Source organism: Chaetodon auriga, chromosome 3 (assembly GCF_051107435.1).
Source record: "Chaetodon auriga isolate fChaAug3 chromosome 3, fChaAug3.hap1, whole genome shotgun sequence".
NCBI lineage: Eukaryota > Metazoa > Chordata > Actinopteri > Chaetodontiformes > Chaetodontidae > Chaetodon > Chaetodon auriga.
The window spans coordinates 8,894,480-8,912,087 of NC_135076.1; the positions used below are offsets into that span (position 1 = coordinate 8,894,480).

Here is a 17,608-nt window from a genome sequence, read left to right on the forward strand (position 1 = left end):
ATTTTCATCACAACGCCTGGTCGGCTGTTTTCCCTACAGATTTGAGACTCACAAATAGTCCGCACGGGTGATCTGAATATACCTCAGAGGTGTAACATATTTATACAATGTGTCATGATTGCCACCCATGCAAATCAGCAGCGGTGGCATCGGAAATGGACTGTACCAAGAAGGAGAGGGGTGCTGGACGAACCTCTCCAGGGTTAATGTCGTGAATAATCTAGTTTCGCGAATGAGAACATGTTTGTCGACGTGTACAGTTAAAAGACAAACGAAACGTGTTTACATGTTGTGGATTAAGATTTGTTCTTGCAAACTGTCACTTCCTGATTTTCGCTCTCCCCTGGAAGACACCCCTCCGGTGAGAGCCACGGTGTCTGAGCGTGTGGTAGGGACTGTCATCCTGCCTGACCGCCCGGGTTTTGGAGAGGAGAAGTTGGCAAAGGGATGTGACCGCGATGATGGCGCTGCAGCTGAAGAACGGTGATGCGGCGTACTATCAGAGTGCAGAATACTGCAGAAATTACACTTCGCCGCCTGTCAGCTACGGTGACAGCAGCCATTATCTTGCCCGATTGCCAGGTAAGGAGAGGCTTGCCATACATGATCTCCCATCTGTCAGCAGTCTTATGCGCTAATGTGCAGGGATGGAGAAAAATATAACCAGAGACATTTGCAGACGGCACAGGGGAAGGTGGATGTTAAAACCGGTTGACCTGCTGCCGCTGTTACCATCATCATGTCATGTAGAGGGAGTGCACCAGCCATCATTCTGTTCAGTTTGTGGATGCTGCAATGCAAAATCTGAGGTTGTCGAGATACTAATGGTCTCCTGTGCTATAGGAGAGCTCTGTATCTCATGCTCCAGGGAGACTCCAGGACTGACCTGGTGTCTGACTGTAATTTGAAACAGTGTATAGCCTCAATGCAATGTTCACTTTCATCTCTCGAGTATGGCCATCAATCAAGTGGTCTGCTGTCAGAGCTAGTGAAGAAATAGAAACTGAATCGCTGCTGCTCCATTCACTCCAGCCTTTGCATTGATGAAACAACCAGTATTTCTCCTGCACAGCTGATGGTGGCATGTGGCAATTACACAGTCGGTGTTTCTTTGCTGCACCTACACAGTCGCTGCCAAAACAGGCTTTGCTGCTGGTTTTAGGCACTCGAGGCCAGCATGTGTCATGGTCATGCAGCTACACAGATGATCCAGATTTGTAGCATGCGGCTGATCAAGCCAACTGGTACTATATCTGCCATTAAACTGTGATGTTACCCAGCCTCTGTCATGCTGAAGTCGCATAGAGTGCATAAAGTCCGAGATTGAAGTTAGTGTAATTGACAGGAAGTCAATGGGGAACTTTTGATGACTATTTTTGTAAACCATCAATCATTAAAGCCATCAAAAAAAAGTAAAATAGCAAACATTTGCTGCATTTAATTAATCAAGGCTGAGGATCTGCTTGCCATTCTCTGTTTATGATTATCTATTGAATTTTGGAACATTTCAGCAGCCAAAATATTTTTTTTATACAATCTTTTTATACAATCAGGTATTAATCAGTTATTCAACAAAGCTATATATCTCGTGCTAGTTGTTTTCTACAAGGAGGAATAGACAATTACCAAGTGATAGCAGCCCAATGTATCGGCCAGGTGACTCGAGTCTTAAAAGGAGAACACTGCTCACTTTATATAGGCTTTACTGTAATGGTACAGTAAGATGTATCTGGTCTTTGCTGCTCTCTGCGCTCGTCCGGTGCTCAGTGAAGCAAATGGAATAAGTGCAGGAGGCATGTGCTTCTTATTGCTCTATAATTGATGTGACACAACACAGTAAGGCAAGGAAACTCTAGAGAAAATGAACACTTGGCCTATTTAGAGATTCTCAGTGGAGGCCATGAGATGATCAGGCTCCAGGACAGTGTGTGTGTGTGTGTGTGTGTGTGTGTGTGTGTGTGTGCGTGTGCGTGCGTGCGTGCGTGCGTGCGTGTGTGTGGCTTGATTCAAAAGCAAGAAATCTTGAGCCAAGCACAAAATATCTGTAAAGAAAAAGAGTGCTGAACTAATTAATCACTTCTGAGACTTACTGAATTTTAATTTAGTTACAGTATCTCTCCAAAAATATTTTTTGTCAACCTACTGATCACATACTGCCTTGTAGATCAGAGCAATATTACGGACTGATTTTGACTTTCAAAGCTGATTGTGTCCTCCCCAAAAACTCGAATGCAAAATACGTTTGTTTTTTTTAACTTTCCAGCAAGTCCAACATGCACATATGCTGCAGCTCTGTAGACTGCACTTTGTGGGCCTGGATCTGGGCCCCTGAGGAGGAGGACAGAACTGCCCTTGGCCTATCTAGCTCACACTAAAACTATGTAACAGTAATAGCCAGAATGAAAGAACAAACAACACACTCTTGGCTTCCTCACATCTCTGTTCTCATCAAGAAATCAGCACCAGTCTTCTCTTTATCGTGTGCAGTGGTGTAATTAACAGCGCTGCTGTGATGTCCTTGTGAGAGGATCCTGTTTTGTATCATAATAGGGGGGAATGGTGGTTTCTGTTTCTAATCTGCACACTCATAGCCAATAATTAATGTTTTTGTGGCTGTTATTGGGTGTCTCCTTGATAATAAGGGCACATTTTGCTCTCCTACACTGTCACCTGGGCTGAATAACGATAATATTTTCTCCCTTGCTAGAAAAAGCAAAATGGTATCCCAAATGTGATCAAAAGAGCATGATAATTTAGTTCAATTCCCCAAGGACAAAACAGAATTATTATTTTTATTATTGTTGTTGTTGTTGTTATTATTAAGAAGCTATAGTAAGTAAATCTAGTGTCCACGCATAAATATCATTTCTGTATTGCTCTCAGGGAGGGAGGAATGAATCAAACTGACAATGCCCACATGTACAAGGAGCCATTGGTAAATAAAGCTAAAACAAAACAGAAAAAGCAGGTTTACTGCAAGGGTTTCAGCATGTGGCCACGTTTTAAGAGTTCACTTTAATGATGGAACCTGAGAAGTGTGAGGCTTCGAGTCAGGACCGTAGGGAACGAGGGCTTGGAGGTCTGTCAGTTTAACCTTACAGAGGGCCTGAAATGCAGAGATAGTGTGATTGGAGTTCATGTTGAAATATAAATATATATAAAGACTTCAGTGTGACACTAGCAAGTGGATGGGAATTTTCTCTTAAAGAGGCTGTTCAGCTACATTCATTTGGAAGAATGCTGTATGCAGTTAAATGAGATTGTTTTGTTCACCATCATGCCAACAAAATCAGCCCCTGTTTCATGTGCAGTCTCTGTCTGGTGCCTGCTTAGCTTTCAGACACTGTAATGGCTTCATAATATCAAGATGCAAAGTAATTTTACTTGAGGTAGTGTCACCACAGTTGAAGAATATGTTGGGAAAGAGAAAATACTTTGCAGCCAGGCAGTGATGTTAAAACAGCGGTATCTTTGTGCTTGCCTTATTTTAGAACTGATATACAGTAAATGCACATACAGTTAAATATGCATCCCTTGTGTGGGGGCACAGTGTGCTCTCTGATCTGCTTACTGGATAATAAGCAAAAAGGGTCAGCTGTCCTTTGTGCTCATAAATGCTGCTGTGCTGAGGTTTCCAGACTGCTGTGCAGGTTGTCTCAATCAGGGTTGAAGGGTTCTTATGAGGCTGCTGCTGATGAGACTGTTGACGTGCAGAATGTGGTTGGTGGATCTGGTTTTGGGTGGAGTTAACGGTAACTGTTGAGCATCGAGGATGTTGTGAAAAATATGGACATTAGAAGCACAATTTCTCCACACTTATAGCCATATTACAATACATTTCAGGCCCTCTTTTAGCCTGTCAGTGGCAATAATATATCAGCTTATTTGAATTTAGTTTTTCCTGTATTGTCTCCATCTTTGCTACTGACACTGTCATTGCTGTGATGTTGCTTTATGTGTGTCTGAGACCTCTTTTTCTTTCAATTTCCTGTTAATAAAGCTTGAGGTTTGAGGATCTGTTAGAGCTGCTTTTTTTTTTGTTCAACTGTTCGATCACAATGGCCAATACTAACCCACTTCTTCTGCTGTTTATTACAAATACACCAGTGTTGCTGCTCCAGATGCTCCTAAAAACAGCAAATGTAAAAGCTTTCATGAGCAGGACAAGATAAAACAACAGTCACAGTGCTAATGAGTAGTGAAGCTGATATTTACTTATTCGCAGCTCATCTGGCTCTGCTGAATCTGCCACCGTGTCATCTTGCATTTGACAGGACTGTAGTAAGGTCAGTGCCTTGTCCAGCATACCTTTCTCCTTAGGTCAGCCAGGCCAGATGACAGACAGGCAGCGAGACAAACTAGACAGACAGACTGACAGCAAACAGCAGTCGGAAACACAAACACTCCAGGGTGTTATTTTGGGTCTGCGAATCACTGCCATTGGGAGTCCAATTGGATTCCAGATAAAAGCTTCCAGCACAGTGAGTTTTGTCACAGCTGTTGGCCTATTACTGACCTGACAATATATGCAGCTATAGACACACACACACACACACACACACACACACACACACACACACACACACACACACAGTGGAGCATTAAAGTGGCTCAAATGAACATACACAAATCAGCACAATGCTTTCTGTTTTTCTTATACATACACAACCATGCCTACCATGTATGTACACACACACACACACACACACACACACACACACACACACACACACTACAGTACATCGACCTATTTGAACAGTCACACTTAAGGCTGTGGTCTCTTCTGATCAGAGAAGCTTGAGGATTTTATTGTCACTGCCTCTGTGTTTGTGTCTGTGCACATGCATGTGTATGTAACATCCTGCATGCATGACTGCAGGCGCTGCAGGCTCAGCCTAATCTTTCTGATGCCTACTGGAGTGTGACACTCCTCTGTCCGAGAATGTGTTTCCATTCGCCCATCTCTTTACATCTCTCCTGCCTCAGGCCTCCAACGAAATGATGCCTTCCCTTAGTGTCACTGTACATTGATCATTGGAATTCCTTTTCAGTGTTTGCTTGATGATCTGTGAACAGACAATATCCACTTAAGTCTGCAGTATCTGAAGCTTCAATATAATCCAATACAAATGGTTTGTCAGTCAGTATATCTTAAAAACATATTTACAGAGTGAAATTTGGTGTGAAGATCAGCAATGTGGGCCTGGTTTCTGGTGCCATTTAGAAACCACTTCCCTTTTTACACAAGACATTAAAGAGATCATACCCATGTCGATGTGAATTGATTCTCTTTGACTGTTTTTCCACTGCTCATCGTAAAACTTTCTTACCATCTGAACCAAATTTGGTACACAACAAAATTTAGGTGAGCCCCAAGAAAGTATTTTTTCTGACACAGTTTTGCAATCCATCTGTTGAGATAATTTGACACACTAGTGACGCTAGATGAAAAGTCAGGAGATCATCAAAATCATTAGGATTCACCCTCTGTGGATCATTAGTGACTGTACAAAAGTTCAAGACAATCCAGCCAATACTGACCAACCAACAGGCTAAAATATGTTCTATTTTTTAACACACTCTCTGAATGGTTTCCTTTTTCCTTGAATGTGTAACCCATTTCCAAATAAGTTGGGACACTGTTTAAAACGTAAATGGAAACAGGATGTGATGATGTGATTTGCAAAAATGTTGAATTTCCATATTTAATTGAAAATAGCACAAAGACAAGAAATCAAATGTTAAAACCTGAGAAATGTTGTTGTCTTGAAAATTATATTCTCATTTAGAATTTGATGCCAGCAACATGTTTCAAGAAAAGTTGAGACAGTTGTGAAATTTCTAAGAGAAAACAGCTGGCTGAACATCTCACAATGAATTAGGTTACCGGGCAACAGGGTAGTAACATGATTGGGTATAAAAGAGCATCCCAGAGAGGCTGAGTCTTTCTGAGGAAAAGATGGGGAGAGGTTCAGCACTCTGTGACAGACTGCGCTGCCAAATAATGCAACAATTTAAGAATAATTTTTAAAATTGCGAAGAATTTGTCAACAGTACATAATGTCATTAAAAGATTCAAAGAATCTGAAGAAATCTCTTTACACAAGGGACAAGGCCAAAAGCTAACATTGGCTGACTGTGATCTTCTGCCCCTCAGACGGCACTGCATTGAAAACAGACTCGATTCTGTCATGGACGTCGCTGCATGGACTCAGGAACGCTTCCAAAAACCATTGTCTGTCAACACAGTTTATCACTGCAGCCACAAATACAAGCTGAAACTCTACCATGCAAAGAGGAAACCGTATAGATCCAGATCCAGAAACACAGCCGCCTTCTCTGACCCAGAGCTCATTTAAGATGGACTGAGGCAAAGTGGAACTGTCCTGTGGTCTGATGAGCCAACATTTGAAATTCTTTTAGGAAATCATGGACGCGGCGTCCTCCAGGCTGAAGAGGAAAGGCACCGTCTGACTTGTTATCAGCACACAGTTCAAATGTCAGCATCCGTGATGTTATGGGGTGCATTAGTGCACATGGCGTGCGTAACCTGCACATTTGTGAAAGCTCCATTAATGCTGAAGGATATCTACAGGTTTTGGAGCAACATATGTTGCCAAGCAGACAACGTCTTTTCATCGAAGGCTTTGCTTATTTCAACGCCAAACCACATTCTGCACATATTACAACAGCATGGCTCCGTAGTAAAAGAGTCTGGATGCTAAACTGGCTGCCTGCAGTCCAGACTTGTCACCCACTGAAAATGTTTGGAGCATTATGAAACAAAAAATATGACATCGGAAACCCAGAACTGTTGAGCAGCTGAAATGGTACATCAAGCAGGAATGGACAAACAGAGTGTTGTTAAAAGAAGAGGGGATGCTACAGAGTGCTAAACATGACCCTGAACCAACGTTTTTTGAAACATGTTGCTGGCATCAAATTATAAATGAGGATAATCATTTTCAGACATAATCAGATTTCTATGTTTCAACATTTGATTTGTTGTCTTTGTGCTATTTTCAGTTAAACATGGGGTTTCAGTGTTTTGCAAATCATCACATTCTGTTTATATTTACATTTTACACAGTGTCCCAACTTTACTGGAAACAAGGTAGTAGTAGTACTTATTGTGAAACTAAGAAGTAAAAAATATCTTGAATGGCAGTTGGATATATAGTTCGTTCATGTCTGTCTGAATCAGCAGTGACTGAATTTCCTTCTTTGATTTGATTTTATTTCAACAGGCCCAGAGACCATGTTGAAGCCCCCTCTGAGTCTCTTCAGCCATCCCCAGCAGCCTTTCCAACACATGGACTCTCTGCACCAGCTGGGACCTCCACCAATGGCACCTACGCAGCCTCTCGGCCCACCACCCATAGCTCCTGCTCAGGCAATGGGACCCCCAACTATGGTTCCCACCCAGACTCTAGGGCCCCCTCCCATGACTGCAACTCACACATTAAGGCCTCCCCCCATTACCCCACCACACAGCTTAGGCCCCCCTCCAATGGCCCCAGCTCAGCCACTGAGGCTTCCACCAATGGCACACACCTTGGGGCCCCCACCTGTAGATCACACACAAGCAACAGTGCCTCCAACCATGGACCTCACACAACCGTTGGGGCCTCCACCTCTGAACCATGCACATGCACTGGTGCCCCCACCTGTAGTGGCGCCCGGAGCCAGCCGATTCCCCCTCCCTCCCAGCCCTCTGTCCTCCCCTCCTGCTCCAGGCCCAGACCCCTCACAGATGCTCCCAAGGCCCCCAGGACCAGCCCTCATCCCTGCCCCAGTGTCCTGCCTCATCCCTGGTCCTCTCCCGGGTCAGGCAGCCCCAGCCAGCGAGCAGCCTCAGGATGAAGGCTCTCCGCTGGGTGTGGAGGAGCAGGAGGACTCTCTAGGGCTGGGGGAACTGTGTAAACCTCTGTACTGTAAACTCTGCAATGTTACCCTCAACTCTGCTCAGCAGGCACAGGCTCACTACCAGGTCGGTTGAAATATTCACACATGTACAAAATGCGTAAAATATTAAAATACATACATAAGCACAGATGTTTATCTCCTTATCTGCCTTTCTAGGGGAAGAACCACAGCAAAAAGTTAAGAAATTTCTATGCTGGCAGTCAGCAGCCTCCAGCCATCAGGATCCCAGAAGTCCTTGAGGCGGCTGGCCAGACAGCCCTCAGCTCAGGATCCAACGACAGTGACGCAGGCAGGCAGGTCAGATCCAAACTTAGCAACTCAGCACCAACCTACCTAAATGTTACAGTTTTACTTGAGTAGGTGGGTGTACTGCTGCTGAGGCGGCCAGTCTGCTGAGAGAGGTCGTTTCCCTCTGAGGAGGCGGTGGGGAACTGCAGAGTCACTGTGCTTTATCTGAACACTGGAGACTCACATCATCCACTCACCACTGAACAGTGTGCTGTCTCCACACATTCTAGCTGCATGTTACAAGACAAATACTGTTTGATTGGCAATGAAAGGATCTCAAAAGGATGTCTTCCATTGTTCCTTTGTGTTTGTGTCACATTGAAGATGATGCCTTACTACACAGTGCAAACACAGAAATAGTGTGATTTTCAGACATAGCAGGCAGCTGTTTTCACTGAAAAAGCTCTATAAAGCCACTACACACTACCCGCTCGGCACCAAACAGGAGATAGACACACAGTTAGCGACTAGCTGGTGAACACATTGGAGCGTTTAGCAGCTAAAGAGCCAGATGTTTCTCTCAGGAGTTGGTGGAGACGAGTGAAAAGAGAATGAATATTGGACTTACACTTGCCAGGCGGCCAGAGACACAACTCCAAATGAATGATAAGGTTACTCCATAACTGCTGGTGAGGTAAATAAGGAACTGGCTGCTATTCAGTTCACAACACACACAAAAAGGCTTTTCACGAACTACTGCCCCCAGGTGACCAAAAAAATCAGTAACTGCGCGTGTAAGGATTTACCATGCTGAAGGACTACTATACTTGTATGTTATACTTGAGCCTTAATAGTGTAAAAATGATGCAACATAAATTGCAAGTGTCTCCTGTTTTCATAATCTTTTAAATATGTCAAACTAATAACATGACTATTTTGGTCTACAGCACATGGATGGGATTTTCCCCATGATTCAATAACTTTCATCCCTGTATATTTTCCTGTTGTAAATCTTGTTGTGCAAGAAATTCTTTTCTTCTTCCCACCAGACTTAAAAATTCTCACTGTTTACTCCCTAACTCCTTGCACCGCAAACACTACATTGCTTTGTCTTGTGTCTGCAGGGCTTGTATAAGGGGGCGACCCGGGTCATCTTGGCCACAGAGAATGACTATTGTAAATTGTGTGATGCCTCCTTCAGTTCACTGGCAGTTGCACAGGCTCACTACCAGGGCAAGAACCACGCCAAGAAACTGCGGCTTGCTGAGGCACAACAGAACTCCATTAACATGTAAATATGATATATTTGAATAATACAGTCACATTCGACTGTAGTCCTGTTCGTTAATGAACCTGAATGAGGTAGACAGTGTTTGTCTACAGATATAAGTTACCAAGGAAACTGGGTGGTTTGAATTCTGCTTGAGAAAAATTACCTCAGTAACTAAACTTAAACACACAGCTGATTTGGGCTTTATTTCACAAATTGACTAAGCTAAACTTGTGGAAACAGATAGCCAGATAATGTGTTTGACTCACCTTTCGGATTGTGTGAAAGGGATTTTGACTCTGGCTCTGGCTGTTTCAGGGAAGGCAGCAATGAGGCAGCCCCAAGAAGAAACAGGAAAGATGGCAGTGAGTACAGACTGGTGAAAAACCGCCGCAGCCCGCAGCTACCTGCATCCATGCCAGGTAAAATACTAAAAACAAATAAAAAAGAGACTTAAAAACAGATAAATACCCACTGACACGGGTCAATTTTGAACTGTTAATGTTAAAAAACTGTAAATATGCAAATATAGTGCATGCATACATTATGATTTGTATGTCAGTACAACATAGTAAACCAACGCATTGGTGTGGTTTACCGGTGAAACAAGAAACACTATGTATATTAGCTATGCTAACAAGCTACTGGCCTCTTTATGCAATCATTGGCAATCACATCTGACCACATATAAAGACTGAGGTTAGAGAAACAATCAGCAGTCAACTCTTCCTTTGTTCCTGGTGGCACTGGCTGTTGTTTTTTTTTTTGGTTATCGTCAAAGAAAATTTCGCTCCTCTGGACACACTCCAGTGCTTCATTTGCAGCCCCAAATTGCTACAAAATCTAATGGTGCATACTAAAACTGTTCGACATGGTGAGCGACTGCACAGCTATCTTGCCTGCAGTGGCTCAGAATTTATTTTCCCTGCATTAAATGTGATGTACTTCACAATGTCCTCTTGCACACATGTATAGATACTGGGAAGTCAGTTTTGGTGTCCACATTGCCACCATGACCTGATGAAAAAAATGAAGTAGCTCTTCCATTCACGCATGTCAGAATGTGTGCACTGCGCACACTACAGGAAATCTAGGAAAAAATCTTGTAAATATTCAACCTTTTGACCCAAAGCGCTTGTCATTTGAGCACCCACTTGTCAACCTCCTCTGATGTTTTGGAAAAGTTGACATTAAGCTGCACCGCTGCATCACTTAGGGTAACATGGTTGCGCACACTCTGCAGGGTTTCATCTGATGTAAAGGTTAGCAGATAACATTTTGGGCTTAACTTTACTTCACTATGTTTTCTGGGCGTTTGTGTGAGTGTCTGCTTTCGCCTTTGTGTGTGTGTGTGTGTGTGTGTGTGTGTGTGTGTGTGTGTGTGTGTGTGTGTGTGTGAAAACAGATACAGAGTTTGTAACGTCAGACTTTCTGCTGACGTCAAACAACTTTCTCTCTCTTGCTGTCTCTCTCTACGTCTCTTTCTTCCCACAGAGAAAAACTGTAGCACCTCAGCTCAAGACAAAGCAGGATAAATCACACAGCAGAGCCAATTCTCTTCCTCTCTCTCTCACCCTCTCTTTCTCATCCACTCTCTTTCTCATGTGCGCACACACACACACACACACACACTCACACTCACACACACACACACACACACACACACACACCCCCTATAACTTTCTGCTGATTTAATCATTTTTCTTGATGGACAATCCCCAAAATAGCTCTCCACTCTCTCCTGCGGTTGCCTTCTCGCTGTCTTTTTATCTCTCTCCCTATCTCCTTCTCATTTTTCTGCTGTGTTAACGCACGCACACACACACACGCACACACAGGCATGCACACACAAACAAGCAACGCTCTTCTTCAAATGATCCACCTAGTTGAAATCCCAGATGACTAGCAGTCTACAGCCATGCTAACAGCTATGTGAGGCTGTACTTAGGTGCAGCACTGTTCAGCATGCTAATATGCTCACAGTGACAATGTCAACATACTGAAGTGAAGCAGGTGTAAGCACCGTGTTCATCATATTAGTTCAGAGTTACAACAATTCATCTTGAGAAAGACACAACTGTCAGGACTAAATTTCATGTTAATCCATCCAGTCGTCTGATACTATACTAGACATTTCACTCAAAATCACAAATGTGAACCTCATGGCGGTGCTGGAGGAAAATTCCGGCAAACAGCAGAGTCATTTGGATTCATCACGTGGGCACCATGGATATCTGCTTCACATTTAACGGCAATCAATCCAGTCATTGTTGAGATATTTCAGCCATCAAATTGGTGGGCTGACCGACTGACAGACCAGCATGACCGTCCATAGAGCCACGCTGCTAGCCTGAAACAAACATTTGCTTGATCCAGTGTGTCAGATGCCAGGATTGGCTGCTTTTCTCTGTTTTATCTGATTCTAAAAACTATTTGGGAAATTATGATGAACAGTTAATGTATTCATTGAAAAAAAATGGATAATTTATGATATAACGAATAGTTAGTTGCAGCAATTCATCTCACATCATCTTTGCCAACCATTAGTCTTGTATTGAAGTAGTCTTGAACCTGTCATGATAGATAAATCTGGTATGACTCAGCAGCTTAATGTGTAGCTATAACTAACTCCGTCGTCTCTACTCTCTTTCCCCCCGCAGGGCCGTACTACAACCCCAGACCGAGGCAGCGCATCCCCCGGGACTTGGCCATGTGCGTGACTCCCAGCGGACAGTTCTACTGCTCCATGTGCAACTGTGGAGCTGAGCAGGAGACGGACTTCAGGCAGCATCTGGAGAGCAAACAGCACAAAGCAAAAGTGTCTGAGTTAAGATACCGCCATGAGATGGAGAACCTCGGCTACAGCTAAGAGACACGAGAGGGGAGGGGGGGAAGAGGACTGGACTGAGATTAGAGCGGGACAGAGTAGCTGGAGAGACTGTACAAGACCAAAGCGCAGGAAGGCAAATACAGCACTGTGTTTGAGGGCCGTGTTAAGTTAAGGAATTAGCTCTAATGGCCTCAAGATCTTGTTGCAAATCATTTGATATATGGATCAAACACTTAAATCCTCACATTTGACAGAATGCTCTACCATATGAAGCTGTAATTGGATTTGATGGATTTCTTTAATCTGGGTATTACTCTTGAAATTCAGTCTGTATAGTGAAGCACACTGCAACATGTGTGCAGAGACCAAGCATTGGAGAAAATGGTGAATTTTTGATGTCTCGAGACATAGAAGAAACAACATTTTTGACCCACCACCTTTTGTAATATTATACTCTCCTCCAAGGCTTTGAGTGGGTTGCATTCTGACTCAGGAGACAGGTACATGCAAATGAATTGCAAGGAAATCTTGAGCTTGTTCAGGCTACATGGAAAGAACTAGTAGTGAGCCAAAAGACTGGACCATGTGGAGGGTCCAAGCATGACGAGAGAATGCAAAATGTGGAAGATATCAAGAGAAATTGGTTGAGGAAAGACTCAAGCACTGAGGCAAACACTTGAGGTCAGAACAATCACTCGGGAAGTGTTAGTTTGAGACTTGTTTTTCAATTCTTGTGTGTGAATCAGCCCTACAGGTATTTTTTACAGGCCCAACAGCAGGGACTTCAGGGCCACTTGGTGACCATAAAGCCACACAGGGCACAAAAGAGCAAATTCAACATCTTTCTAACCTAATACAGGTGACAGAATCCAAAGCACTACTCACCAATTGAAAAACACAAAGCACAACAAACACCATCACATGGTAGAAACAGTGTTACATGAATCTGTTAGCCTTAGCTGACCTCTTAGCGGTCCTTTGGTGTGTGTGGGGCTGAAGGCTACACCCTGGCTAGCCTTGTTCGTGCCTTTAGTAGTAGAGCTAGAATAGAGTAGAGAATTAAGCTAAAGAGTAAGCTTTGGCTAGCCATTTTGGAAATATAGTGGAAACCAATCTACACTATTGATTGGGTTTTTCTATATTCTGTCATCTCCCTTCTTATGTATTAAATCCACACAAATATTATGTAAATATTCTCAAATGACATTATAGATGTAAATATAGTATAAAATAAATGGACGCTATTGATTCTTTGGTTAATGTTAGCCTAGCATATATTGTAAATACTCATAATCTATTTAATTATTATCAGGAATCTTGTACAAAGTGTGCACTGACTGAATGTCTGCCCATCAGCACTGTACGTTTGTGTGTGTGCCCTCCGTACCCTTCCACCTTGGGTTATGCCCTTCTTCATTGGTAAGGTAACTCTGGTACCATCCATCTGTAGTTAGAAGCTGTTCGTCATCATTTTGACTGTGCTGGAGGACCACGTGCTTCTTTTAAGGCAAAGTACAAGCTGAATCTTTGTTTCCACAATATAGCCAAACTGGCACTGCGAGAAGAAATCTGCAAACACGCTGGAAACTCATAGTGATGCGTTGCCGAAAGCTTTTAACTCCAAACTTCTAATTAGTTTGCAAATGGCAAATTAACATGTGCAGAGCTCGTGGATGTTTGGGGTTGTAAGACATATCGTTTAATCCTCCTAATCAACCTTGATTCCCTGAGGGGACGTAACCAGGTTTTACTGCAGTGTGGAACAGCTGCAAAGGAATGACATGGATTTGATGTGGATGCGCAGACAGATTTCTTTGTCATTGCTGTTATTTTTACCTCTTATGACCCAGGTTCAGCTGTTTTTCAGTGTGTGACCCATCCTGAAAAGATCAGTTATGTAATTGGAATCAAATTTGATTTCCTGTTTCTGTTTTGATTTTCTGTCTGGTTCAGTGGTGCTGAGCCGAGCACAGTGCAGTCACAAGGCATTTGGAGCCATACAGTTGAAATTACTAAAAAAAAGTTGCACTATGCCTTTAACATTGGCTATGATCTTCATTGCATTCAGAGAAGACAGCTACAGGGTTTAAAAAAAAAAAAAAACAACGTAATATTCTTGTTGTTTGAAACACAAAACCCTTGATTGTTTCTGCTTTAATCCTTTAAATAGAAAAAACAATTTATGTAGCCCTCAAAAATCATTTTTTGTAGCACTTAAAAGGATTTTCAATGTAGATTTTCAGATGTTAACATGTTCACCTATACAGTATACAAGAAAAGAGTAGATCTGTAGTTCAGAAGAGGAGAAGAACCTTGCTGTTTCACTTTACATTTGCTTTTCCGGCTTCTCCTGCAGAACAGCACGCACACATGCACACACACTCCCACATAATTCAATCAGTCAAAGGCCTGATTGGGTCACGTTATTAGATGCGTTGTAAAGTGAAATGAAAGCAGCATCCTGTCGCTGTCTGTGGTTGGTTTAGGTAGCTGTGGGGAGAGGCAGCTGCTCACATCATACATTTGTCTCCAGAGCGCAAACACACACCTGATCACAGACATGAGGACACTCAGGAGAAAAGCAGTGGGAGGATAGAGTTGTGTGGTGTTTAGGGATTTAAACATGTGAGAGAGGGACAGCCAGAGAGGGAGAGGCCAGCACAATGTAAGAAATAAAATGATGGCTGTTTTTTTAGCCCACTGTGCTGCATGGTTTAATCAGAGAGGAACAAAGAGGAGCTGATGAAAGCAGAGCTGTAACCAAAGCTGTGGGTGAGACACAGCTAGTCGAGGAGTTCTTCATTAGACCAAGTTGCAGCCTGTTAATAGCACTCCTCCTCCTCCTGGAAATAACACGCTTTGTATTACATGAAAGAACAGGTAGAATAACCTTTTATTATGTTGACAGGCTTCAGGATTCAAAATGAGAGTCATACTCCAATGCAGCTAATGAACACCTTCAGCCAATGCATAACTGCAAACGACAGGAGGAAATGAGATCACAAGAAAGGATCGGCCTCCAAACCCCATCTTTAGGAGAAGACAGTAGCCTGAAATTTGTTTTTTTTTTGTCTCTGTTCAGTCATATATTTAGGTCTCTAAACCATTTTTTACCAAATGTTTTGGCTGGCAATATGTACACAAGACCCCATCTTGAACCCCTGTGTGAAAACCTCGTTTTAAGACCTTTATGTTGTAGTTCCTGTTGTGCTCACTTGTTGCGTATTCCTACATGAAGTTGTGTGTAATCATTTTAGCTGAGACATTGAAAACCAGGGGCCAGGTGGTATTTTTTTGACGGACAATGCAAAAGGTCTCAGGCCCTATCCTAACCATGTTGTGGTTATGTGACATGCACTGTAAACATATGGCTACCATGACGTTCGCCAGGTGGTGTCATTCCACCATGTCAGTGGTTGGTTTCTGGCTCTTTGGGCAAATAATGAAGCTACCACGCCTCTGCTTATTAAATGAGAAATTGGAGGCAACAGGATACACAATTCACTGTACAGAGAGTGGGCAGTGGGGGGCACAACAGCAAATTTTTGAAAACACATAAAAAAAGCACTAGTCCTCTATTATATGGGTCAGTGAAGGAGGACACAAGAGGACTTATACATAGATTATACATTATTATACAAGATTACATTTAGAGTTTATGTTAACTGACATTTCACCCAAGGGAACAACTCAAAAAGTGTCAGTCTAACGGTATTTGTATTTGATTCAAGAAAGAGATAATATAGCCTAAAAGCTACTGGTAAAAAGACTCCTTTTATACAAGAATATGTTTTGGATGACTGCTGTTGCGGTGTAATACCATTCTGCATCTAAGGATCTTCATTGGTTCCACAAACAAGCAGTCCCAAAGCCAACAAAAAGGAGAAACCACTGTGGAAAATAAAGGCATTTACATACGGCCATTAACTGTTTACAGGTTTAATATTCTGGTAATTGGAACTTTTATTTGCTCTGTGTTGACTGAAATTGATTAGATTGCATTAATGCTTATGTGTAATATGTTTCTGTTTGTTTTGTTTGAACTGTGTTTACTCGTTCCAGACTATAACGGTTGGTAACTATAATATACTGCTGATTATTGGTTTCACTGTTATTAACCAATGCTGTTATCTGAATGCTGATGTGTTTCAGCACCGTAACCTATAAGTTGAACTTCAGTGCTTTGTTGTAAAGGACAGAGAAGTTTTACATATTGAACTGTATAAATTGTATCTGGTTTATTTTGTGCATGAGTAAAGTCATATTTAATAACTGTTGAGATGTTTCTACTGCTGAGAGAAAATATGACATGAGGATGCTGTTCAAAAAGGTTTTTCTGAGGTTTATATGATGCTGTGCTGCATCTGCAAAAGGGCATTGGAAAGAACTTTGCACTGAATATAAAAATACACTGGTGTTTATAAAGAAAGTTATGCTACCATATGTTGTTCAGTTCAAGTGTAGGCTTTGCTACCATTGTCATTATTTGCCTCTCAATATTTTATATTCTAATGTTTACAAGGTGAGACGTTCAAGCTGTTACGGATGTGTATCATATTTGTAATTCTGTGTTTATCCATGTGTTGCACTGTTGGACTGATCAGATCGGGTAGATGGGAAACACTGTGAGGTTAAAGGGGAAAACACTAGAACCAGTGAAAATACTTCACCTCAAATTATTATATCAAAAGATATTTATCCATTCCTTCAGTGAAATTAGACACCACTGGTCTGATTTTGACAAAAAAAATTGGATAATTCATTATTACAGTAGAGCTGTAAATCAAAAACACAAATGACATCGACAAATAGGCATTAGAAAGTTTTTTTTACATGGGTGCCCAAATTCTGGTGTCTGCAGAAAATTTATTCCCAGTTATCGGTTCATCACTTTTCTGTTTATCTGAAAGTCTTCTTTGTTCGAGCTGCTGTGGGGAATAGTGGTATGAGGTAACCATTCTCAACCAGTAGCGCAGGACCATCCACTGTTAAAATGGGTTCTTGGTCACAATCCCATCCCCACAGCCAGTAGAACTGAAGAGGCTGTTTAGATGATGATGATCATGATGGATGAGGAGATTGAAACCACTCTCACATGTGTACAGTGTACAGGTGTGGAGGTAGAGGCCGGAGGTGATCAGCTTAGCTTAGCATAAAGAGTGGAAACAGGGGGAAACAGCTAGCCTGGCTCTGTTCAAAGTTGAAAAAAAATCTTCCTGCCAACAGCTCTTAAGATTACTAATTAACGTGAATCTGGTTTGTTTGTGATCTCATCTGACAGCCACAGGTACCAAAATTTGTTCTTTTTTTTTTTTTTTATCAGACCTTTTGATTTATAGATTGGTGTAAGGATG

At 42.3% G+C, this 17,608-nt stretch overlaps 1 protein-coding gene across 1 annotated transcript; it reads left to right on the forward strand.

Moving 5' to 3' along the window:
* Window positions 1–405: 405 nt before the first annotated feature.
* zmat3 (zinc finger, matrin-type 3) lies at window positions 406–16,526 on the forward strand. Its single transcript, XM_076726392.1, has 6 exons — window positions 406–582; window positions 7,248–7,990; window positions 8,083–8,223; window positions 9,279–9,445; window positions 9,743–9,846; window positions 12,085–16,526. Exons 1-6 carry the CDS (start codon window positions 459–461, stop codon window positions 12,291–12,293), a joined length of 1,488 nt encoding a protein of 495 aa, XP_076582507.1. The 5' UTR covers window positions 406–458; the 3' UTR covers window positions 12,294–16,526.
* The last annotated feature ends 1,082 nt before the right edge of the window (window positions 16,527–17,608 follow it).